This window comes from Oncorhynchus tshawytscha, linkage group LG26, assembly GCF_018296145.1.
Source record: "Oncorhynchus tshawytscha isolate Ot180627B linkage group LG26, Otsh_v2.0, whole genome shotgun sequence".
NCBI lineage: Eukaryota > Metazoa > Chordata > Actinopteri > Salmoniformes > Salmonidae > Oncorhynchus > Oncorhynchus tshawytscha.
Genome location: NC_056454.1, coordinates 6,342,669 through 6,370,077, shown reverse-complemented (window position 1 = coordinate 6,370,077; position 27,409 = coordinate 6,342,669). Strand labels below are relative to the sequence as shown.

Sequence of the window (27,409 nt, the reverse complement as noted above, 5' to 3'; positions counted from 1 at the left end):
CGAACAACTGCAGCAGGCAATCTTCACAAACAATGTACTTTCTCATCTTATGAGGTGGTGTTGACTTGGAGGGCCTGTGACAGGGTGATATGAGACAGCCAAGTGATACATTGCATTTTGTTCTAAAGAAATAATTAAGGTTTTGGTAATGCAATTTACAACCAAAATGACTCTACTACTTGTGTCTGCTTGGCTGGGTAATTAGCCTATTAGTTTATCTAGGCGGGTATTTTTTTATATAACTTTTCACATACCACACATTACATGTCGTTGTTGATGAAGCTGTTTGTGCCATTAGGGCAGTAACTCGGGTCACTATCAGAGGCCTCATGATGACTTGTCCTTTTCATAGGAGTCAGGGGGAGACTCTGGCAACAACGTAGGAGGTGTCAATGGCACAAGGCTACTTGTGTTGCATGACACACTTTTATTCGAAGGTCTTGCCTGACAACAGTGAAATTAATTATTTTTGGAGGTGGCTAAACCATTGCAATCACATTGTTGGACATGTTATGATACCCACCCTGGCTCCTTCTGGTTGGTCCTGGCATCCGTTCATGACCAGGAGATTAGTCTGGCATCCAACTGTGCACTTTGTCAAACAGAAAAACAGGGTATCAATTATAAACAACAATTATAAACATAACTCAAAATTAACCTCATTTGGAAGCTAATTCTATGCTTGACAGATGCTCCTGTCTACACTATGCAGACGTTACACTATGCAACCAACTGTGACATGGGTTGGTTTGGGTTTGTTGCTGCAAATGAGTACACTGTTGTAGTAGTCAGACGTGAGTTAGCTACCACCATAGCTACTGGTCCATCACTCTGAATGGAGCCTAACATGATGCCATTGTTAAAGTAGGCAAATAATTTGTAGGAAACAACTTTACCATCATTATGATGTTGACAAATTTGCTAGCAAAGTTTATCAAAAAATTGCTTTCAATACTAATTTTAGCTAGCTAGCTGAAATACGGTGGTGTTCCTTCCATCTTAGTTAGCTAGCTGACTAAAGTTGAACTGCATCTGAAGTCAATCTGGTGACATCACAATCATGACAAAAGGTTTTCCTACTGATTATTTGCCTCCTTTTGAAATGTTACCGCGTTTCCAAGCTAAATCTGAGTTGTATTGAGGTAGCCAACTAACGTCAGCTAGCCTGCCTCACTAGCATTATATTGATAATGATTAGCTATCAAAATATACATAACCAGCAGTGTCTAGCTGTACTCATCACCACTGGTTGCGGGTATGACAGCAGACAGACATTGACAGACAGCAAAAGTGGTAGTGTTGGATGCTATCTAGCAAGATTGTGGGAACTGCAACCACCTATTCCACATGGTAACATTAGGGTCCTTCGGCAGGGCATGCAAACCATGGATAGCTATGTATCCTAGCATGCATTTTCGAACCGAAGGCATGCTCATGGCTAACACAGCTAGCTACTGCTACTACTACTAACTGCAATTATAATCTTGAATCTAGTGGATATTATGCTATTGCTATAACTATACTGAATACACAAATGAACAAAAAATCTGTAGAATGCTTTTCGCTCAGTCTCAAAGAGGACGATTTGTTGTCAGGGCATCACCTTTTGGATTTAAAGAAACGTTATCCTCTCCAAAATTGGTTTCATTGCATGTCACGCCTTGTTATTGTTGCCAAGCCCATCAAGGCCACTGATTAATTCACAGCTCTTTATCTGTTGGCAAGGTTGGACACACATACTGTATGCACAGTGATTTTAAAATAGTGTTTTCAATTGAAATATTTGACACACTTTGACATACATACATTATTACATTGTGCCTGTTCATTTATACAGTAATTATTATTCAGCATGTACACACCTGAGATTTGAACTCACAAACTCTTGGTTCACGGTAGACCGATTTATGAATTTTCAACGTCAATACCGATAACGATTATTAGAGGACCAAAAAAAGCTGTATACCGATTTTTATATATATATTTGTAATAATGACAATTACAACAATACTGAATGAACACTTTTATTTTAACTTAATATAATACATCAATAAAATCAATTTAGTCTCAAATAAATAATGAAACATGTTCAATTTGGTTTAAATAATGCAAAAACAAAGTGTTGGAGAAGAAAGTAAAAGTGCAATATGTGCCATGTAAAAAACCTAACGTTTAAGTTCCTTGTTCAGAACATGAGAACATATGAAAGCTGGTGGTTCCTTTTAACATGTGTCTTCAATAGTCCCAGGTAAGAAGTTTTAGGTTGTAGTTATTATAGGACTATTTCTCTCTATACCATTGGATGTTCTTATAGGCACTATAGTATTGCCAGCCTAATCTCGGGAGTTGATAGGCTTGAAGTCATAAATAGTGCAATTCTTGAAGCACAGCGAAGAGCTGCTGGCAAATGCAGGAAAGTGCTGTTTGAATGAATGCTTACGAGCCTGCTGCTGCCTACCAGCGTTCAGTCAGACTACTCTGTCAAATATCAAATCATAGACTTAATTATAATATAATAAAACACAGAAATACAGTAATATGTCATTAATATGGTCAAATCCGTAAACTATCATTTCAAAAACAAAACGTTTATTCTTTCATTGAAATACGGAACCGTTCCGTATTTTATCTAACGGGTGGAATCCCTAAGTCTAAATATTGCTGTTACATTGCACAACCTTCAATGTTATGTCATAATTATGTACAATTCTGGCAAATTAATTACGTTCTTTGTTAGGAAGAAATGGTCTTCACACAGTTCGCAATGAGCCAGACGGCCCAAACTGCTGCATATACCCTGACTCGGCTTGCATGTTCTGTGCAAGAGAAGTGACACAATTTCCCTAGTTAAAAGAAATTAATGTTAGCAGGCAATATTAACTAAATATGCAGGTTTAAATATATGTACTTGTGTATTGAGTTTAAGAAAGGCATTGACGTTTATGGTTAGGTACACATTGGTGCAACGATAGTGCTTTTTTCGCGAATGCGCTTGTTAAATCGTCACCCGTTTGGCGAAGTAGGCTGTGATTCAATGATAAATTAACAGGCACCGCATCGATTATATGCAACGCAGGACAAGCTAGATAAACTAGTAATATCATCAACTATGTGTGGTTAACTAGTGATTATGTTAAGATTGATTGTTAATAATAAGATAAGTTTAATGCTAGCTAGAAACTTACCTTGACTCCTTTGTGCACTTACGTAACAGGTAGTCAGCCTGCCACTTAGTCTCCTCGTGGAGTGCAATGTAATCGGCCATAATCGGTGTCCAAAAATGCCAATTACCAATTGTTATGAAAACTCAAAATCGGCCCTAATTATTCGTCCATTCCGATTAATTGGTCGACCTCTACTTCACGGCATTCTGATCTTTCTACTATGCAACCATGTCTGTGTCAGTTATCAGTTAATCTGACTACTCTCTCATCATTGACATTTTATATCTTTCTGGAAAGTGGTCTAATGTTGATGGAGCATTTTACCCTGTTTTAATGTTACTCCTGAATCACTAAGATCAATTAAATAGTTTTTCTTAAGTGTACTTCTAACATAGCTGAGATTTACTTGAAAGTGTATTTCAAGAAAATGATGGAGAGATGCTCAACTATATGAAATTAATAAATACTGATAATTAATGAGAGGTAGTGGAAATGTGGTCATAGTTTGTGCTCAAGGGGTAAACCTACAGATTCCCATATTTCAATGAGAAACTGCTTTTAATTACATCTGTTAGGGGTGTTGTAAATGTTGCCAAATAATTACATTAACATACACTGAACCAACATTTTACTTTTAGTTACAGTTCATATAAGGAAATCAGTCAATTTAAATAAATGCCAAATTTTCTAAAACAACGTTGGAGGCGGCTTATGGTAGAGAAATGAACATTCAATTATCTGGCAACAGCTATGGTAGACATTCCTGCAGTCAGCATGCCAATTGCATGCTCCCTCAACTTGAGACATCTGTGACATCTGTCATTGTGTTGTGTGACAAAACTGCACATTTTAGAGTGGCCTTTTATTGTGTAATGATCATGCTGTTCAATTATCAGCTTCTTGATATACCACACCTGTCAGCTGGATGGATTCTTTTTCGAAAAGGAGAAATTCACACCAACAAGGAAGTAAACAAATTTATGCTTAAATTGTAACATGTATATGCATTTTGTGCACATGGAAAATTTCTGGGATCTTTTATTTCAGCTCATGAAACCAACACGTTACACTTTTTTGTTCAGTACTGTATATATTGCTAAGAATGTGAGAGTAGTGCAGGTCCCTATCAGGTATCGAACCTAGGCCACCAGCACCAATGACGAATGCCCTAACTACTGTCACAGTAAGCGATATCCCTCAGGCATGTGCTTATTGGGCCAGTATAGTTATGCCCAGTACAGAAGCAAACGCTAACCCCTTCTCCCTCGGCACTTTTGTAGTTTTGAAACAACTGGATAGGTGTAATCGATTTGGTGAATGAACTTTGAAGTACAGTACATTCGGGAAGATATTCAGACCCCTTTGACTATTTCTATATTTTGTTACGTTACAGCCTTATTCTAAAATGGATTAAATATTGTTTTCCCTCAATCTACACACAATACACCGTAATGACAAAGCGAAAAAACGTTTTATTTATTTATGTTTGCTAACTTACAGTGGGGCAAAAACGTATTTAGTCATCCACCAATTGTGCAAGTTCTCCCACTTAAAAAGATGAGAGAGGCCTGTAATTTTCATCATAGGTACACTTCAACTATGACAGACAAATTCAGAAAAAAAAATCCAGAAAATCACATTGTAGGATTTTTTATGAATTTATTTGCAAATGATGGTGGAAAATAAGTATTTGGTCAATAACAAAAGTTTATCTCAATACTTTGTTATATACCCTTTGTTGGCAATGACAGAGGTCAAACGTTTTCTGTAAGTCTTCACAAGGTTTTCACACACTGTTGCTGGTATTTTGGCCCATTCCTCCATGCAGATCTCCTCTAGAGCAGTGATGTTTTGGGGCTGTTGCTGGGCAACACAGACTTTCAACTCCCTCCAAAGATTTTCTATGGGTTGAGATCTGGAGACGGGCTAGGCCACTTGAAATGCTTCTTACGAAGTCACTCCTTCGTTGCCCGGGCGGTGTGTTTGGGATCATTGTCATGCTGAAAGACCCAGCCACGTTTCATCTTCAATGCACTTGCTGATGGAAGGAGGTTTTCATTCAAAATCTCACGATACATGGCCCCATTCATTCTTTCCTTTACACGGATCAGTCGTCCTGGTCCCTTTGCAGAAAAACAGCCCCAAAGCATGATGTTTCCACCCCCATGCTTCACAGTAGGTATGGTGTTCTTTGGATGCAACTCAGCATACTTTGTCCTCCAAATGACGAGTTGAGTTTTTACCAAAAAGTTCTATTTTGGTTTCATCTGACCATATGACATTCTCCCAATCTTCTTCTGGATCATCCAAATGCTCTCTAGCAAACTTCAGACGGGCCTGGACATGGACTGGCTTAAGCAGGGGGACACGTCTGGCACTGCAGGATTTGAATCCCTGGCGGTGTAGTGTGTTACTGATGGTAGGCTTTGTTAATTTGGTCCCAGCTCTCTGCAGGTCATTCACTAGGTCCCCCCGTGTGGTTCTGGGATTTTTGCTCACCGTTCTTGTGATCATTTTGACCCCACGGGGTGAGATCCTGCGTGGAGCCCCAGATCGAGGGAGATTATCAGTGGTCTTGTATATCTTCAATTTCCTAATAATTGCTCCCACAGTTGATTTCTTCAAACCAAGCTGCTTACCTATTGCAGATTCCGTCTTCCCAGCCAGGTGCAGGTCAACAATTTTGTTTCTGGTGTCCTTTGACAGCTCTTTGGTCTTGGCCAAAGTGGAGTTTGGAGTGTGACGGTTTGAGGTTGTGGTGATGTGTCTTTTATACTGATAAACAAGTTCAAACAGGTGCCATTAATACAGGTAACAAGTGGAGGACAGAGGAGCCTCTTAAAGAAGTTACAGGTATGTGAGAGCCAGAAATTTTGCTTGTTTGTAGGTGACCAAATACTTATTTTCCACCATAATTTGCAAATAAATTCATTAAAAATCCTACAATGTGATTTTCTGGATTTTTGTTTTAGATTCCGTCTCTCACAGTTGAAGTGTACATATGATCAAAATTACAGACCTCTACATGCTTTGTAAGTAGGAAAACCTGCAAAATCGGCAGTGCATCAAATACTTGTTCTCCCCACTTTAGGTATTCCTTTTGTCCAATTGGCTGAGGGCAGTGAGGAGCGCTATAGAGATTGCGTGCGTCATCTGTGGATCTTTTGCGGCAGTATGTGAATTGGAGTGGGTCCAGGGTGTCTGGGATGATAGCATTGATGTGAGCTATGACCAGCCTTTCAAAGCATTTCATAGCTATAGATGTGAGTGCTATTGGGCGGTAGTCATTTAGGCAGGTTACCTTTGTATTCTCGGGCATGGGGACTATCACGGTCTGCTTGAAACTAGTTGCTATTACAGATCGGGTCAGGAATAGGTTGAAATTGTCAGTGAAGACACTAGTCACCTCGTCAGTGCATGTTCTGAGTATGCATGTTCTGAGTATGCATCCTGGTATTCCGTCTGGCCTCACAGCATTGCGAATGTGAAGCTGTTTAAAGGTTGTTCCGATGATAATAACAACTCACATCAGCTATGGAGAGCAAGATCACACAGTCGTATGGAACAGCTGGTGTTCTCATGCGTGGTTCAGTTTTGCTTGCCTCAAAGCGAGCATAGAAGGCATTTAGCTTGTCAGGTAGACTCGCAGCTTGCGGCTGGGTTTCACTTTGTAATCTGTGTTCGTTTGCAAGCTCTGCCACATCTGTCGATTATCAGACCTGCCATAGTAGGATTCAATCTTAGTCCTGTATTGACGCTTAGCCTGTTTGATGGCTAATCGGAGGTCTTGGCGGTGTTTCTTAAATGTTTCTGGATTAGTGTCCCGCTCGTCGTCGATGCACTTTTTGATGAAGCCGGTGACTGATGTGATAAACTCCTCAATGTTATCGGATTAATCCCGCGACATATTCCAGTCTGTGCTAGCGAAACAGTCCAGTATCTTAGCATCCACTTTATCGGACCACTTCCGTATTGAATGTGTTACTGGTATATCCTGTTTGAGTTTTTGCTTGCAAGTAGGAATGAGAAGAATATAGTTATGGTCTGATTTGCCAAATGCAGGGTGAGAGAGGGCCTTGTATGTGTTTCTGTGTGTGGAGTAAAAGTATTGTTGCCTCATTTCTAGTTGACATGCTGGTAGAAATGAGGTAGAACGAATTTCAGTTTCCTTGCATTAAAATCACTGGCCACAAGAAACGTAACCTCTGGATGTGTATTTTGTTGTTTGCTGATGGCTCCATACAACCCGTTGATTGTGATCTTGGTGCTAGCATCGGTTTGTGGTGGTAAATAGACAGCTACGGAAAATATAGATTAAAACTTTCTTGGTAAATAGCATGGTCTGCAGATTGTGCACCAGAAGATTGTACACCAGCTGTTGTTAACAAAGAGACACACTCCTCCCTTCTTATCCGAGTCTGCCATCCGGTCTTGACAATGAATAGAAAAACCATGGATATTATCCATGTCCTCGTTCAGACACTACACTGAGAAACATAGAATATGAGTTTTTCAGGTCCCTTTGATAGGATATTCTTAAATAAAGCTCATCTAGTTCGTTCTACAGTGATTGCATGTTCGCCAAAATGTGTCTAGAACATTATCTTATATTCTGAGAACATGCCAACCATGTTATGTGTATCTTTGGTGGGACGTTGATGAAATATTTGCTTAACCCACAGAAAACTGGACACATTAATGTCCATGCAACGTTCTCATTAAATTTGTCTAGAATTTTAATAACTTATATTTTGAGAACATGGTAACCATGTTCTGTGTAAGTTTGGTAGCACGTTGTTGGAATATTCTATTAACCCTGAGAAAACTGGACACATGAATGTGCTTGCCATGTTCTAATGATACGTGTCTAGAACATTAATATTTAATATTCTGAGAACATGTTAGTTCTGTTTGTCATTAAGGGAATGGTCTCTTGGAAACAGTCCTTGCACGTCACTGGGTCATTCCTATTGAAACGTTAGGTTAAGACCTAATGAGACTCTTAAGGGAACTCCTCTAAACTAGTGGGAATGTTTGTTGTTATCTGGTTTACCTTTTAAGATCGAAATACACACTTCAGTGGCAATTGTCATGCTTTCATGACATTATGGTAATTTTTATGATTAACTGTTTGTATAAGTATAAGAATGTGACCAAGCACATTTTAATGTGTGTTAATCCAAGAGGTAGAGGAAACCGACACCCGTACAAACCAAACATGACAACCCATCAGCATCATGGGCACTCATTTCCCTACACTGTGCACAACTTTTAACCAGAGCCCTACAGTATGAGCCCTGTTCAAAAGTAGTGCACTATGAAGGGAATTGGGTGCCATTTGGGTCGACGCCAACCAGTTTTACAGAGCCTCAGTTCCATTTCCTAATCACCATGTTTATATCTGTCTCCACTGGCTGAATTGAATTGTCTGGCCCTGCAAAGCCTTCTGTGAATGGCTAGCCCTCTGCTTTTATTCATGTCTAGATGGGTGTAGAATGATGGATACCAATTTCAATGGATGGTTGCATAAATAGATGGGTAGCGGATTCATTTACTTTTTTGTTTATTGATGCTGATGGGTTGTCATGTTTGGTTTGTATGGGTTTCAGATTCCTCTACCTCTCGGATTTACACACACTAAATTGTGCTTGGTCCCTTTCTTATACGTATACAGACAGTGATGCTCCTACTCTTGCTCTCCCTCTCTCCTTTTCACCTATTCTTATCTCTCTTTTCCACTACTCTTCTTTCTCTCTCCTCCTTTTCACTTATCTTCTTCATCCCTTACTTCCTGTCTCCATGTCTCTCTTGCGCTCTCCTTTTTATGTTCAACCTTGTCAAACAACTGCTATGTCCAATGTTATTCGGTGTGCAGCATGGGAGTCTGTGTCGAGTGACAATGTTTGCAATATTTGCGAACGCTTTGTGTGATGTCACCTGCAATGTCAAGGAGGCCTTTTCTACATAGTGTACAAAGTGCCCTGGCCCTGAATGATTGTGTGCCAGGACAGTTTCACAGGCTGGTAGACAACAGGTCTACATGTCCGTGCCTTATTTCTCTGCCGTAATATAAAGGAAGTGAGGGGAGGTTGGGGCGACAGGGGAAGTTGCTCACAACGCAGAACCACAGCAGCCCCTGCAGGTGTATTTGGGAACAACAGCTCAGCCAGCAGCCTTGAGTAGATACAATGGGTTGGGATGTCGATGATGAATGTAGATGGGCAAAGACACATACATCCATAGACACACACGCACACACACTAACCCAAAAACCTAACCTTAACCCTAACCATAAACCTAACCATAGCTCCTAACCCTAAAACTAACCCTAGCTCCTAAACCTAATTCTAACCTTAAACACCCTAGAAATAGCATTTGACCTTGTAGGGACTTACAAAATGTCCCCAGTTGGTCAAATTTTTGTTAGTTTACTATTCTTGTGTGGACTACCATGTAAGTAGTTGAAATGCTACCATGTGCTCCAGGTTTTGTCACAGTGGAGGGCTGAAGTTCTGTTCAGAGGTGTGGCCCGTTTTGTAAGGACCAGTGCGGGCGCAGAAGGCCATGCCATATGGCCTTAGCCCATCGCTTTTGCTCACTGCAGAGAATAGCGGGGGATCAAATTCTCTCACCTTCTGTCTGTTCCTCTCTCCATCACTTCTCATTCACCCCTCTCCTTCGATCCCCACTTCCTCATATCCTTCTGTAACTTCATCCCTCATGCATTTTTCTCTCATCCTTCAGTTTTCTGTCTGTCTCTCTGATTCCTCTCACAGCCATTGCCTGTTTATCTCCCTGCATGCTTTCTTTCTTTCTCTCCACTCCTCCTCTCTACCATCCCTCCTTATCGAAAAGGATGAAAGCCAGACTGGGCAACTGAGAACTGTGAGACATTGAGGCTCAGCGGCATCTTTGTGCCTGCATAGCTGTGCTCCGAGACGGGGGGCGAATTCACACGGTTCCTCCTCCTCCTATGCCTGCCTCCCTAAGAGAGGGATATTTAAACCCCCCTCACTCCCCTTAGGGGAGAGAGAGAGACAGGGAGATGATCAGACTTAGGGGAGGCTTTACAAAGAAAAACAGACACTCTCCAAGACACCCGCAGGTTCTTGCCGGTTATCTTTCCCTCAGTTGCATCATGACTGGCAAAAGACGTCCCTGGTGTTAAAAACGGTGAGCCAGATGGAGAGGAGGATGAAAACGTACAGTATAAGCCACCCAGGCCGTATCTGTAGAATTGGCCATACTTTCTTTCTCTTGAAAAGGGGGAGGGAGTGAGAAGGGGAGAGTTCTTCCCTCCATTGTAGAGCTCTCAAATTATTTAGATTTTACTGTGATCCCCGCTCTTTTTCAAACATCTCTATAATTTATTTACCCCTTCCTTTCTTTTTTCTGTCTCTAATTTCTTCCCGTTGTCCTTCTTTTTTTCGAATCCTGTTTTTTCCACTCCTCTCCCCTTCACTTGTCCTCACCCTCCTCCCTCTTCCTTATTCCCCCATCCTTACTTTCTATCTCCGAGTCTCTTATTTTCTCTACCCCTCCTCCTCACTACTCACCCTCCCTCCCTCTCTTCCATTTTCCCTCTCTGTTGCTTTCTATCTCTAACTCTCTTCTATCCTCTACTCCCCCTCACTCTCTATCTCTCGTTCTCCTTCCCTTTCTTTCCCTCTCTTTGATCAGGAGCCAACCCTCTGTTCCTCCCCTCCTGCATTATGGCACCCTCCCTTACTCTCTCAGCCAGTTAAAAATGATCGCCGCTCTGTAGCCCTGCACCGCTTCCAGGCTCTAGAATCGATAGCATGGTTATTTTTGTGCTGCTCCTGGGTGTGTGTGTGTGTGTGTGTGTGTGTGTGTGTGTGTGTGTGTGTGTGTGTGTGTGTGTGTGTGTGTGTGTGTGTGTGTGTGTGTGTGTGTGTGTGTGTGTGTGTGTGTGTGTGTGTGTGTGTGTGTGTGTGTGTGTGTGTGTGTGTGTGTGTGTGTGTGTGTGTGTGTGTGTGTGTGTGTGTGTGTGTGTGTGTGTGTGTGTGTGTGTGTGTGTGTGTGTGTGTGTGTGTGTGTGTGTGTGTGTGTGTGTGTGTGGTGTTCTGCCAGAATGTGAACAGATGAAATGACAGCCTACTGTGCGTTATGCCGTTGTGTAGACCTGCACATTGTTCATCTATTAGGGGCCACCAGAGGCCTGTAAGAGACAGTCTAGCTCCTGTCCTGTGGGACACAAAATGTGGGCTCCAGGTATCCTTGTGATGTCACACATGACGATGACATATTGTTTTGTGGTTTGCATTTCCAGTCTGTGTTCCTGAGCTACAAGCCTATACAGTATTTGCAGTTGAATCAACATGACAATAGAGATACTGTATTGTGTATATATAGTAGCCTAAGTTTACATGTCCCATAGTGCCGTAGGCCTAGAGATGGTGGTATAGTACAGTGCATTGTACAAGAGCTACCTCTCCTATGTATAAACGCTGCACTAATATGAAATACATAAAGACACACAAAGAAATACGTTATGGATGCATAAGCTTGTATATAGGAAATCATAATGTATTACGTGGAGAGTCGAGATGGATGATTAATTTAATAATCTGACCATAACCTTAACCTTTGCTCTCTCTGCAGTGTAACAATGACTACGTCCCTGTGTGTGGCTCCAACAATGAGAACTACCAGAACGAGTGTTATCTACGCAGGGACGCCTGCAAGCAGCAGTCTGAAGTGCTGGTGGTGTCAGAGGGCTCTTGTCCTGTCGGTATGTAGCATCTCAAGGATGGACTTATACTGCACATGTTCATTTGCATGCATGCAAATACACAATCTCACTCTCACACACACACACACACACACACAAAAGCTAGGGAGAATTATCGCCATCTGCAAAGCTAGCCACTGAGCCACTTTTCAAGGCACAATAGAGTTCGGCGAAAGGGACATTCCTAAAGCATGGTCACACATGCCTATTACTTATAAGGGCTTTGTTAACCTTTTGCGTGTAGGGGGCAGTATTTTCATTTTTGGCTAAAAAACGTACCCATTTGAAACTGCCTATTTCTCAGCCCCACAAACTAGAATATGCATATAATTGTCAGATTAGGATATAAAACACTCTAAAGTTTCCAAAACTGTAAAAACATTCTGTGAGCATAACAGAACTGATATTGCAGGCAAAAGCCTGATGAAAATCCAATCAGGAAGTGCCTCTTATTTTGAAACCTCTCTGTTCCTATGCATGCCTATCCTCCATTTAAAGGGATATCAACCAGATTCCCTTTTCTATGGCTTCCCTAAGGTGTCAAGTCTTTAGACATAGTTTCAGACTTTTATTTTGAAAAATGAGTGTGAAGGATCACATTGCGTAAGTGGATAGGTGGGGGCTCTCAGAGTGAGTTTTGCACAACTGAGTAAAGCGGCCATTGTTTCTCCCGCTGTTATTGAAAAAGCTACACACTCGGTTGATATATTATCGAATATATATTTTAAAAACAACTTGAGGATTGATTATAAAAAACATTTGAAATGTTTCTGTGGACATTATGGATATTATTTGGAATATACGTCTGCGTTGTCGTGACCGCTCTTTCCTGTGGATTTCTGAACATAATGCGACAGTATTTTGGGTATAAAAATCATCTTTATGGAACAAAAGGAACATTTGTTGTGCAACTGGGAGTCTTGTGAGTGAAAACATCTGAAGATCAAAGGTAAACAATTTTTTTGATTGCTTTTCTGATTTTCTTGACCTAGCTACTTAATGCTTAGTGTACATAATGCTATGTTATCGATAAACTTACACAAACGCTTGGATTGCTTTCACTGTAAAGCATCATTTCAAAATCTGAGACGACAGGTGGATTAACAAAAGGCTAAACTGTGTTTTGCAATATTGCACTTGTGATTTCATGAATATGAATATTTTTTGTAATATTATTTGTCTGTGGCGCTATGCTGTTGCTGATGACAATTATCCCGGTACCGGGATGGGTAGCGTCAATAAGTTAAATGCCTCACTCAAGAGTTCTTGTGTGCCCAATGTTAAATTTGAACCAAAAACTCTCTGTAAAGGTCTCTGAAGGAAGTGCCTATAGAAATTTGGAAAAACTGTTTGAAGCCAATACATTTGCCTGCATTCCATTGTCAAAATATAAAGCCAAACTGACTTAATCTACAGTACTTTAGTCCATCAAAGTTACTATTATAGCATGAAAAAAAAAAACTCAATCTGCACTTTGTTGGCCGGGTTCAGCATCCACTAAGGTTGCTGGAACTGTGCTGGAAAAGACTGTAGAGGAGAACATATCAGAGCCAGCACAGCATGGTTTAGGTCAGCACAGTAGTGTGAAAAGGGTATGAGACTATTCGTGCCATGTTCACCACTACAGTAATCTGGGATTATCCCACGATTCCTTTATTCCAGATAAGAACCTACAAGCATGTTGAAAAGGTCTAGCGTTTAACATCTAGTAAGAGTCGTGTTCATTAGGGTATGCAACAGAAAACGTTTTAAAACATTTTGAGTTGGAAACGAAAATTGGACAATGATTGGACAAGTCCAGGTAGTCCGTCCCTTTTTCAGTCCGTTTTCTTCCGTTTGTTGTCTGACCAAAGTGAATCTTTGGCAAGGGGAACATGTTGGCTTCACTCAAAGTTTCACTGGCGGCGTAGAGTAGCACTCTTGGGGTGTCGCTGACTCAGTTAACCTCACTGCCAGCCTGGTCAACTCCACTTAGGGGACTTTAAACACTCATAGCTCAGCAGTCCAAACCACACTCACAGGGAACACGGTCAGACTTGGAGTCTGAGTGTTTGTGTGGGAGGTTGTGATTTGTTTCGCAAGAAAAAACTTCACCTTCCTGCCTGACTCACATGGAAGCTCTTAACTCTCTGTAAATTGCTTGTGTGTTTGTGATTTTCTGTGTGTGTGTGTGTACATGCGCGTGTGTTTGTGTGTCTTTTTGTATGAGAGAATGGCTTTTTCCACGTGATAAGAGCTAATTTCGAGGAACAAGCTTTAGAAAACAAATGGAATGTGGTTGTACTTCGGCAGAACTGGCGTGGTAGTGATGAGAATAGGCTGACAGCTCACTCCCCTCCTTCACAGCCAGCCCCCTCATCCCCTCTGTGTTTCTTTCCCTTTATTTCACTCCATTCTTCACTGTCACGTCAAAAGCGTGTGTGGTAAAAATCCATTTAGACACGATTTATGTATCGGCCAGTGACCCTTGGAAGTGGTCTTACAAACAAATGACAGGAATAAAAAAGGGAGTACAGAGCACAAGAAAGTTATTACCCTCTGTCGTGATGTTGTTATCGTTAATATGATGACATGCTATTTATCTAATAATTAACTATGTTTATAATTACGTGATTAAATTAATCCTGTAACCATTAACTCAGTAACCTGGGGCACCACGGGAAAAGTTTGTTTGTTGAGTGACCGTTTGCTGAATTTCACTCAAAAAATATCAGAATATCGATTTCATGACAGTCACTAATTAATTCATTTCCTCATCAGTCTCATTCTGAACATTGCATAATTCGTAAATCTGCACATACCTGGGTCTCATTAAATCATTCTATACCACACAAATTTTGTTGATTATTTATTTACCAACAAGCTAAATGATAACATAAGATACACAAACAGTCTAGGTTACTGGTTAGAACTTAATACAATGGAAACAGGTCCCTAGCTCACCAAACACAATATGGCACGTGTTACACAAGATGGATATTGAAAGAAAGCAAGAGAGAGAGAAAGTGCATGAGAGAAAAGCACACTTGCATACATTTGTGAACTATGCTTAGTTTAACCCGAACACCTTGCCCCGAACTGCAACATTTATGGGTCAGAACTATAATGCATGTATTTACATGTTGAAGATCTCCGTTGGGTATCTCTTCGTGGGCCGAGTTCCGCTTAGTGGGATAGGTTTGGTCGATGCCCTGTACTTTCGATGGCTGAGTCTCCTTCGTTATCGAGTGTAAGTCTCTGATTGTCCACACGATGTCACAATGTCCTTTCTCTTGGTTGTCTGTTTCCTTTGACTCGTTCTGTGAGAGTGGTCTTCTTAGGGGGCTAATCAGCTGTGTCGACGTTCCCAGCTTGGGTAGGAGGGCCATGTAGACAACCGATGACTTGAAAAGAATAACCGGTTGGTCCTTCTTGAATTCACCTTCTTAGATTCAGTAATCAATCGTAGCATTGATTGTTAAGATGTTCCTTTGTCCTCTTCCTCAACTTAGTCTGCTATGTAAATTCTTAACTCACATGTTTTATACCCCAGGGTAGAAAGGGGCATTCCCATCTTTATGACACACTCTCTGGGTTCCCTGTGGTGTAGGTAGTTACTAGGCAAGGTATCAGAATTTACAATGATCTTGTTTAGACAACTTGAATCACAGTTTGTTAAAAAATATTGTACATATGTACATGTACATATAATGGAAACTCTTCAAGTTACAATGTCATCATTTCACTCTCAATGACATCACAAAATCGACCTTCATTTTCATATTCCATCTATCATTGTTACCAACATTTTGGCTGATGAAATATAATGTCCCAAATTCCATTTACTGAGGTAGATTCTCCATAAGGCCCACACAGACATTCCAGTCCCAAACACTAAAGGTAAAAAGGATTTGTCTGCTGCCTTAAGATTTCCAATGGGCGTGTGATTTGCACTTTTCGCACCAAAGTACATTCATCTCTAAGAGACAGAACACGTCTCCTTCCTGAGCTTTATGACGGCTGCGTGGTCCCATGGTGTTTATACTTGCGGACTATTGTTTGTACAGATGAACGTGGTACCTTCAGACATTTAGAAATTGCTCCCAAGGATGAACCAGACTTGTGGAGGTCTACAATTTTCTTTCTGACGTCTTGGCTGATTTCTTTTGATTTTGCCATGATGTCAAGAGGCACTGCTGGAAAAATTACTTGTGTCATGCACAAAGTAGATGTCCTAACTGACTTGCCAAAACTATAGTTTGTGAACAAGAAATGTGTGTAGTGGTTGAAAAACAAGTTTTAATGACTCCAACCTAAGTGTATGTAAACTTCCGACTTCAACTGTATATTTAACTAGGCAAGTCAGTGGGTTAACTGCCTTGTTAAGGGGCAGAAATACAGGTTTTTACCTTGTCAGCTCGGGTATTTCATCTAGCAACCTTTGGTTACTGGCCAACGCTCTAACCACTCTAGGCTACCTGCCACCCCGAGTGTTGGGCTGGAGAAAAAGCCTACACACAGTACCTTTCAGGGACTGGTGTTGGACATCCCTGTTGGAAACGAAGCAGTTAAAGAATGAACACAGGAATAGGATGTTTCTTTCCCATTTCCAGTCTACTACCCACTGGGCACAAACTGGTTAAACCAACATTGTTTCAACATAAATTGTCAACGTACTGCGACGTGGAATCTATGTGGAAAGTACATTGGATTTGAAAATAGTCATAAACGTACACTGTTGTTTGTGGGAGAAATTTCAACCACAGGATTATGTCATTATATTTACCAATGTTCCATATTGACAAACCTTATAATATCTGTTGAATTTGTAATTTTGAAATAACATCAGAACTTCAACGTAATATCCTCCAAAAGAAAAAAACAATAGGCTGAGCAGCACCTCCTACTGATCCATCTAGAGGTACCCGTTTGTCTCCTTTCCAGGGTTGCAAACCCAGCCCCGCTTAGCTTTGATATTTGTCACCAATGTGGTATTGTGAGAATGATTGTTGACAAATCTCCACTTAATAGATTCACTGTTGCTATCAAAATCTAGATGTTGGATTCACATCTTCAGCGCAACCAAATTTCTAAGTTAAAGAATGACTAAATCAAATCTATTTGTATTTAAAGTTCAAGTTAAAGTTTGATTTGGTTTGATTTAGTCCTATTAATTAACTTATGATTAGTTAACAAATGATATGTTGCATTCAGGTCTCGATCTCAACCAAAAATAAAAGTTAAAGATTGGAAATATTCATGCATTGTATACAGTTCCTTAAATGTTGATATTTGGTTGTGTTGTCAACTAAACACATTTCAATTTTACCCTTGTAATATGTAAATAGTTAAGGCTATTTTACAAACAAATGTAACAATATTTATTCAACTTTAAAATTAGTTACACCTCCTTGGCCACATTTTGAGGTTACTGTAACAATAAATGCTAAAGTAGCATGCAAATGTTGCAGGTCTGTGGAGATCTTCACAATTGGATTAATAATCTGCACATGATCTGAAACGGCAATGACCACTTGAACCACTGTACTTAAATTATCTTAATTGCAGTCCAGGTCATTTTGGTTGTGCTAGTAGATGAAGTACAGTGATGAGATTAATATCTGTTAACAAAATATCTAAATTGTACCCCATTTTAACTTTGTTGTTCTTTTAAATGGTTGACAGCACAGTGAAATGACACTGGGAATTCAACACATTTTTGACTGTATTTTTGAGTGGGTGAAAATAGTTTATAATCTCATTGATCAACTTATCAACCAAATATTTCCCAATTCTCCACTTTGAAATGATGTGGTGTGCACAGTGGGTAGTTCCTTTCATGGCTTAAATAAGAGTTGTCACTCAATCCTTCATCTGCCTACTTACTCTCTCCATCTTCTTCACTACCTCTAGAGAAAACATCACACGGTGTGATGGATCTATATGGATACCATGCCGATATGTTCCCCCATATGGTTTCCTTTGTGCTTAAATTGTTCATGATAAAGTAGGACTCATGTTAAACTCTGGAATGGACTGTCAGTGAATGAGAATGTGATATGTTTGTATGTTTAAAATATGCCTTGACAAATGTGATACTGTATGTCCAGGCATATCTTAACAGCATCTGATTTGGATGGTTCACACCCCGTCTAGTATCCAGGCATCTCTGTTCTCTGATAGGCTACGTTATCTCCATGAACACCTGTGTTTACATGTAAACAGGTCTGGTCTCCATCAGTACACTAGCCTACATGTTGACAACACAGCCCGGCTCCTTGTTGTTGTTTACCTCTGTAAACACGTCTGACAGCCGTGTGACAGCAGGGCTCTGTCCTCCCAGCAGCCCTGTGTGACCAGAGCCAAGGCCGAAAGGCCAGACGTCGGGATCTGATGTCTCTGCCAAATGGCAAACAAAAGGACACAGCGCCAAGGTTCGTAGTCATGCTACCATGCTACTGAGGCATGTACTCAAATGCATTTCTTTAGGGCACCACTGTGTACTTCTGATATTTGAGTTGTTGTTTTTTAAAGTACTGTTATACCAAGAAACTCTGTAGAGTTTCTGTAAGAAAGAAGACCATGTATAAAAGTTGCTTAAAATGTTCCAGCCCTGGTTTTGCAGTGTTTATGATTTACAACATGACACTTATCTATAATTTAGCCTTCAAGTTGTATCATCTTTTATTTCTTAACCTTTTAACCCTATTTTCAACAGGCTGTTATAGCATGTTTTGACAGCCCTCCTACATCAATTTACATCATTTAGTATCCTTTTGGGTTTCTGCAGTTTAATGTTATAATAGTAATAAAAACTGCAGTTTTTAATTTATTATCTAAAAATGTTGTCTGTACATGTGAGTAACATGATGGAAGAACCTAGATCATTTGAAATTCAAGAAAAACATTTTGGGGAAATCACACTGGGCAAAAACTGGTTGAATCAACATTGTTTACATGTCATTTCAAAAATCTATATGATGACAATAAATCAATGTGCAAAACTGATTGGGTTTGCTAAAAGTCATCAACGTAAGGGCATTTCGTCTTTTTTTCACCCAACTTTCAATCTAAATCCAATGACATGGTGATGTTTTTTGTTGATTTCACATTGAATTCACATTAGTTAACAACTCAACCAAATGTAAATCAAAACTCGACATTGAACTGGTGTCTGTGCCCAGTGGGATTGTAGTATACACAACCTGAAAATGCATTAATTTCAATGTAATTGAATATTCATGTTTGGACACAAAAATACCATAATTTGGTCAAAATCTAAATCAGTCCCTTGACTTCTCAACTGCGTGGTAGTGTCATGCCCTGACCATAGAGAGCCTTTTTTATTCTCTATTTTGGTTAGGTCAGGGTGTGACTAGGGTGGGTAATCTAGGTTGTTCATTTCTATGTTGGCCTGGTATGGTTCCCAATCAGAGACACCTGTTTATCGTTGTCTCTGATTGGGGATCATATTTAGGCAGCCATTTCCCCACTGTGTTTTGTGGGATCTTGTTTATGTGTAGTTGCCTGTGAGCACTTCATTTGCGTCACGGTTCGGGCGTTCCTGTATTGTTTTTTTTGTGTGCATTTCATTAAATAAACATGTGGAACCCATATCACGCTGCGCTTTTGGTCCGAATGTTCTTACGACGATCGTGACAGGTAGAGCTCTGTAATTTCCAAATTAAACAAAGTTGGAAAACAAATCATTGGAAGTTCTTTGAGTTGTTAGTAATAGGAATTGAAAGTGAAATAATGTTTTCTATCAAGTTTTGTATACCAATAGAATTGAGGAAAAGATTGTGTTTGTTTTTACCTCTAGATCATGGATAAACTGGTATTTACCAAGCTTGTGCTAGGCTAACAGTGAGCTAACAGAGAGTTAATGGTAGTTGATAGGCATGGGGTGCTACTGTTTCTCCATCAGATTGAGTGGTGGTGCTGCACTGTGGAGTGCATTTAACCATTACCATAGCCACATGGAACAGTGAAAACTGAGTTCATTTCCCCATAGGTGAAAAAGTTTTTTTCCAACATGGCCGAAGGCAGGTGCTATTGAGGGAAAGTGACAACATTGTTACCGAATCTCTCATGAACGTTTCCATCGCCTGCTTCCTCTCTCCTTTATTCCTTTCTCAAGCATGCAGAGAGAGGGGCTCTCATCAGTTTAATGAAATTCGTTTTGTTGTGAAAACAGATCAATATCGATGTTTCTAACCTGATTTCTGTTGGTTTTCCATTTTGTGACTTCAGTGGGCTACAGTCTGTCTGTTCCTATCAAACTGCAGATGTGTTCCTGCCTGTGCTCTAGGCCAGCATTCAGATAGACAGGCCACCACCAAGTATTCAGACTCCTTGACTTCTCCACATTTTTGTTACGTTACAGCCTTATTCTAAAATTGATTAAATAAAACATTTTCTTCATCAATCTACACGCAATACTCCATAATGACAGTGAAAACAGGTTTTTAGAAAATTTTGCAAATGTGTTAAACATAAAAAAACTGATTCTGAAATAACATATTTATTGATTTGTTTAACACTTTTTTTTTGTTACTACCTGATTCCATATGTGTTATTTCACAGTGTTGATGTCTTCACTATTATTCTACAATGTAGAAAATAGTACAAATAAATAAAAACCCTTGAATGAGTATGTGTCCAAACGTTTGACTGGTACTGTGTAAATAAGGTAAATAAGGTTCTATTTTTCTTCTAAGATTTTTTGAAGGGTAGGATAATTAATGAGGAGTAAACTTGATTTATCTCCGTTCTTATTAGAATTTTTCCATTGTAAACAATAAAAATTGTTTCATACCATGAAAGGTACCGGATAGCAAATAGTTTCTGTAACGCAGGCATCCAAAATTGAGAGGTTATGGATCCTGTTCCGGTGGCTCAAATAAAGCACTGCTTTTAGGGCTGCTTAGGCAGTCACAGCTCATTGAGCCATATGTTTGGTTGACTGGGAAGATGCACAATCCCAGAAATCGAAGGAAAATGTGTGGAGTCACTGTAACCTCTCTTCAGTAGTCCCATCTGTCTGGTGAAAGACAGGAGTCTGTGACCATATTTAGTTAACCTGCGTGAATTGTAAAGTTTTACCCATCTTTTTAATCAAAAATAATTAATTAAGCTGCAGGGTGTAATAGCATGAGTGATAGTTTTGGAGATCAAGATTGTTGATCCACAGAAATGGACAGGAATGTGAAAAGAAAACAGATTGCAAAACCTGTGTGTGTGCATGTGTGTGGGTTTACATGCATGTGTATGTTCCTGTGTGCTTGTATGCATTCGTATATGTGTGCTCACACACATTTCTGTAATGATTTAATTCATTCAAGTGCATGCAATGCATGCATATGGATGAGGGTGATTTGATTAGTTTGTACATGCGTGTAGATGCCATTATATCTTTGCTTCTGGTTCATGTCCTGGGCTATCCATCTGGTCTCAGCCAGAAATAATAATGAGAACTGTGGGCCGTAGAAATAGCCCATTAAAACGCATACTTTGCTTTTACATGGAATGAGAAGTGGTTTAATACAGTTGGTTGCTTGAAATGTGGCCAATATCCATCCCTCAGCCCCCATGCATCTCTCTCGAATCAAATAAAATTTATTTATATAGCCCTTCGTACATCAGCTGATATCTCAAAGTGCTGTACAGAAACCCAGCCTAAAACCCCAAACAGCAAGCAATGCAGGTGTAGAAGCACGGTGGCTAGGAAAAACTCCCTAGAAAGGCCAAAACCTAGGAAGAAACCTAGAGAGGAACCAGGCTCTGTGGGGTGGCCAGTCCTCTTCTGGCTGTGCCGGGTGGAGATTATAACAGAACATGGCCAAGATGTTCAAATGTTCATAAATGACCAGCATGGTCGAATAATAATAAGGCAGAACAGTTGAAACTGGAGCAGCAGCACAGTCAGGTGGAAGTTGAAACTGGCAGCAGCATGCATGGACTGGGGACAGCAAGGAGTCATCATGTCAGGTAGTCCTGGGGCATGGTCCTAGGGCTCAGGTCAGTTGAAACTGGAACAGCAGCATGGCCAGGTGGACTGGGGACAGCAAGGAGTCATCATGTCAGGTAGTCCTGGGGCATGGTCCTAGGGCTCAGGTCCTCCGAGAGAGAGAAAGAAAGAGAGAAGGAGAGAATTAGAGAACGCACACTTAGATTCACACAGGACACCGAATAGGACAGGAGAAGTACTCCAGATATAACAAACTGATCCCAGCCCCCCCCCACACCACTAGACACAAACTACTGCAGCATAAATACTGGAAGCTGAGACAGGAGGGGTCAGGAGACACTGTGGCCCCATCCGAGGACACCCCGGACAGGGCCAAACAGGAAGGATATAACCCCACCCACTTTGCCAAAGCACAGCCCCCACACCACTAGAGGGATATCTTCACCACCAACTTACCATCCTGAGACAAGGCTGAGTATAGCCCACAAAGATCTCCGCCACGGCACAAGCCAAAGGGGGGCGCCAACCCAGACAGGATGACCACAACAGTGAATCAACCCACTCAGGTGACGCACCCCCTCCAGGGACGGCACGAGAGAGCCCCAGCAAGCCAGTGACTCAGCCCCTGTAATAGGGTTAGAGGCAGAGAATCCCAGTGGAAAGAGGGGAACCGGCCAGGCAGAGACAGCAAGGGCGGTTCGTTGCTCCAGAGCCTTTCCGTTCACCTTCCCTCTCCTGGGCCAGACTACACTCAATCATATGACCCACTGAAGAGATAACTTAGTCAGGGGGGCACGAACCTGGCCGCCTTTGAAAACCTGTCGATGATGACTAGGATAGTAGTATTGCCATGGGACGGAGGAAGGCCAGTAATAAAGTCCAACGAGATATGGGACCAGGGTCTGTGGGGAACAGGTAAAGGGTGAAGGAGTCCTTGAGGGCGGAGGTGAGAAGATTTGCCCTGGCAGCACACGGGGCAGGCCTTGACGAAAGTGGCAACGTCTTCTCTTATGGTGGGCCACCAGAACTTACGCTGGATGAACTCCAAGGTGCGACCTACGCCCGGGTGACAGGTGAGGCGAGAGGAGTGCCCCCACAGAAGGACCTGAGTCCTCACTGCCTTGGGGACAAACACCCGATTGGCAGGACCTCCTTTCGGGCCCGGTTCGATAGCTTGAGCTCGTCTCATGGTATCCTCAACTTGCCACGAGATCGGGGCCACGATCTTAGCAGCAGGAAGGACAGGCATGTCTGTGTCGTCTCGAATGGCAGGAGCGTAGACTCGGGACAGGGCACCCGGTTTGAGATTCTTCAACCCAGGCCGATAGGTGAGGATAAACTGGAATCGATTGAAGAAAAGAGACCATCTAGCTTGTCTGGAGTTCAACCGCTTCGCCTGCTGGATATACTCCAGATTTTTGTGGTCCGTAAGCACCTGAAACGGGTGAGAAGCCCCCTCGAGCCAGTGTCTCCATTCCTTCAATGCCATCTTAACCTCTAGGAGTTCACGATCCCCCACATCGTAGTTCCTCTCAGCCGGGGTAAGCCGGTGTGAGAAGAAAGCGCACGGGTGGAGCTTCTTGTCTTCACCCCTCTGAGACAGGACAGCTCCAACACCAACCTCTGATGCGTCTACCTCCACCACAAATGGTTCATCCGTAGTCGGTAGTATCAGGATGGGAGCAGAGAGGATGCGCTGCTTGAGTCCTTGGAAGGCCGTCTCAGCTTCTCTTCCCCACAAAAACCTTGCGTTGCCACCCTTGGTTAAAGCTGAGAGAGGGGCTGCCACCAAGCTGAAGTTCTTGATGAACTTGCGGTAAAAGTTTGAAGCCCAGGAAACGCTGAACCTCCTTAACGGATTTGGGGGTGGGCCAATCCGCTACCGCCCCTACCTTCCTGGAGTCCATTTGGACTCGACCGGGTTCCACTACAAATCCCAGGAATTGTACTCGGGATGAATGGAATTCACATTTTTCCGGCTAAACGTACAGCTGGCTGTTTAGGAGGCGTTTGAGTACTTGTCTGACATGCTTTGTGTGTTCTTGAAGGGAGCTCGAAAAGATGAGGATGTCATCCAAGTAAACAAACACATATGTTAAGCATATCCCTAAGCACATCATTTATGAGCGCTTGGAACACAGCTGGGGCGTTGGTCAGGCCGAAGGGCATCACCAAGTATTCGTAGTGACCCGTAGGCGTGTTGAAAGCGGTCTTCCACTCGTCACCAGGTCTGATCCGCACAAGATGGTATGCGTTCCACAGGTCAAGCTTAGTGAAAACAACTGCTTCCTGGAGCAGCTCGAAGGCTGTGGCCATAAGGGGTAGCGGGTAACGGTTACGGACGGTTATGGCATTGAGTCCCCGGTAGTCGATGCAAGGACGTAATCCACTGTCTTTTTTGGCCACAAAGAAAAAACCTGCTCCTGCCGGGGAGGTGGATGGACGCATGAGGCCTGCTTCCAGAGCTTCCTTGATGTAGGTATCCATAGCAGCTCGTTCGGGAGGAGATAGGGAAAAGATCCAACCCCTGGGGGGGCAAGTGCCCGGAAACAGGTCGATGGGGCAATCGTAAGGTCTATGGGGTGGTAGCATGGTGGCCCTCTGTTTGCTAAATACCAGTTTGAGGTCATGGTAACACTCGGGAACTCGGGACAGGTCGATGGATTCTAAAGACTCGGAAGTAGAACTCGGGGACCTCGAAACTACAAGTAGCATGGCACGTAGGACCCCACTGCTTGATAGTGCCCACAGACCAGTCGATGTGAGGGTTTTGGCTGTGAAGCCAGGGGTATCCAAGGACGAGAGGGAACTCGGAACAGGAGATCAGATGAAAGTTCATCAATTCCTGGTGTTGGGAAACTGAAAGTCGCAAGGAGGTAGTGACATGAGTGACAAGTCCAGATCCCAAAGGGCTTCCATCCAATGTAGTAACCCTCATGGGGTCACTTAGAGGTTCAGAGGGAACGCCATTCTCCTTCGCCCAGACACCATCCATGAAGTTACCTGCGGCTCCAGAGTCTACCAAGGCTTGAAGGTGAAGCTTGTGGTTGTCCCAGGAAAGGGTGACTGGAATGAGCAGACGGGAGTTGGACGGATGGGAGGAGGTTATGTTTCCCGTTACAGTTCCCCCGGTCTGCACGGGACAGAGCGTTTCCCTGGAGCCCGGGACACGTGGAACGGAAATGGCCCGGTTTGCCCGCAATATAGACAGCGTTGCTCCCTCATCCGGCGGTCTCTCTCAGCCTGGGAGATGCGTCCAATCTGCATGGGTTCCGGTGGAGCCAGCGAGGATAAAGGTGGGGACTCGGAGCTGGGACTGATAGGGGCTAGAGGTCTACGGTTGAGTTCTCTCTCTCTCAGACGCTGGTCAATGCGTGAGGCCAACTTGATCAGGGACTCGAGATTGTCCGGTGGTTCCCGAGTGGCCAGTTCATCTTGGATAGTGTCGGAAAGGCCCTTCAGAAAGCACACCGTGAGCGCCTCGTCGTTCCAGCCACTCGCTGCTGCCACCGTGCGGAACTGGATGGCATAGTCCGTCACGCTGCGCTGACCTTGGTGGAGAGTCAGGAGCTGTTTGGCTGAGTCAGGACCACTGCTAGGGCCTTGAAACACGCGTTTGAATTCCTCAGCAAAGGCAGAGTAGCTGGGACTATGGGCATCCCACACAGCAGTAGCCCAGGCCAGGGCTTTTTCCGACAGCAGGGTGATGATGTATGCGATCTTGAACCGGTCGGTGGGAAACTACGAGGGTTGCAGCTCGAAGGACAGAGAACATTGGGTGAAAAACCCTTTACAAGCACTCGGATCACCTGAAAACCGTTGGGGAGGTGGAAGACAAGGTTCAGCCAGGGGGTTAACTGCCACGGGTATGTGAATCTGAGGCACTGGGGCGGGAGCTGTTGCCGGGGTATGTCGATCAGATATCTGCTTTATGGAAGTCAGCATCTCCGACAGAAGATGAGAATGTCTAGCCATTAAGGCCTCTTGCTGAACCAGAGCGGCTTCGTGGCGTTGGACAGTCTCCTCGTGGTGGGACAGCATGGCAACACGGTCCTGGGAACTGGCTGCCTCTGGGTTCATTTCTTGCTCTGTGTTTCTGTGAGGACCCGGTAACGAACCCGGGTCTCCGGAGTATGAAACAGTCACTTAACCAACTGAACCACGAATAGTCGACAGAACCCAGAAGATAAGGCAGACACAGCAGTACTTGATTGGAGTATTTAATAAATTAAAAAAGGAAAGTCCTTCAGGCAAACATAACTCCACAACGTCAAAAGTAATTCCACGAGAACAAAGGTAATCCTCCAAGACAAAAAGGTAAATCCACAGGGTGGTAGGTATAGTATGAAAAAACCTCAAAGGATACTCAAAAATGTATAAACAAGAACAAAAACAGAATTCCACAAGAGAGTCCAACGGGAGCAACAAAAGTTCACAGCATACTAGGGCTGGGTGCTAACATACAAACACAGAGCAAAGAACTGAGGAAAACTAAGGGTTTAAATACAATCAGGGGAAACGAGGCACAGGTGCAAATAATAACAGGGAACAAGGGAAAACAAAAGGGTCAAAAAGCACAATGGGGGCATCTAGTGACCAAAGACCGGAACAACCCTGGCCAAATCCTGACAATGATTGGCTGAGATAATGGATGGGCTGGACATGCTGAGAGATGAGTTTAGATTGGTCTGCCATGTAGCACGATTCTGTCTATAATGAGCTTCTCAGTATGTGTAGGTAATCCTTTTAGTCAATTTTAGTCTCATCTGACCAGAGTACCTTCTTACATATCTTTGGGGAGTCTCCCACATGCCAAAGTGTTTGCTTTTTTTCCCTGGCCATTCTTCTGTAAAGCCCAGCTCCGTGGAGTGTACGGCTTAAAGCGGTCCTATGGACAGATACTCCAATCTCCGCTGTGGAGCTTTGCAGCTCCTTCAGGGTTATCTTTGGTCCCTTTGTTTCCTCTCTGATTAATGCCCTCCTTGCCTGGTCTGTTAGTTTTGGTGGGAAGCCCTCTCTTGGCAGGTTTGTTGTGGTGCCATATTTTTTAAATAATGGATTTAATGGTGCTCCGTGGGATGTTCAAAGTTTCAGATATTTTTTAATGTCCCAACCCTGATCGGTACTTCTCCACAACTTTGTCCCTGACCTGTTTCGAGAGCTCCTTGGTCTTCATAGTTCCGCTTGCTTGGTTGTGCCCCTTGCTTAGTGGTGTTGCAGACTCTGGGGCCTTTCAGAACAGGTGTATATATACTTAGATCATGTGACACTTAAATAAAGTCCACCTGTGTGCAATCTAACTAATTACAGTATGTGACTTCTGAAGGTAATTGGTTGCACCAGATCTTATTTAGGGACTTCATAGCAAAGGGGGTGAATACATATGCATGCACCACTTTGCCGTTTTATTTTTTAATTTTGAAATAAGTTACATTTTTTCATTTTCACTTCACCAATTTGGATGTCCATTACATGAAGACCAAATAAAAATTGATTTCATTGACAGGCTGAAAAACAACAAAATAGGAAAAACGCCAAGGGGGA

The 27,409-nt window shown here is 42.4% G+C and overlaps 1 protein-coding gene across 1 annotated transcript in view; it reads left to right on the top strand.

Annotated features, from left to right (window-relative positions):
• Positions 1–27,409, top strand: part of LOC112225094 (tomoregulin-2) — a 142,382-nt gene that overhangs the window by 38,429 nt on the left and 76,544 nt on the right. The window contains exon 3 of the mRNA XM_024388723.2: positions 11,787–11,916. Within this exon, the coding sequence (XP_024244491.1) occupies positions 11,787–11,916 (130 nt within the window). The remainder of the gene's footprint in view (positions 1–11,786; positions 11,917–27,409) is intronic.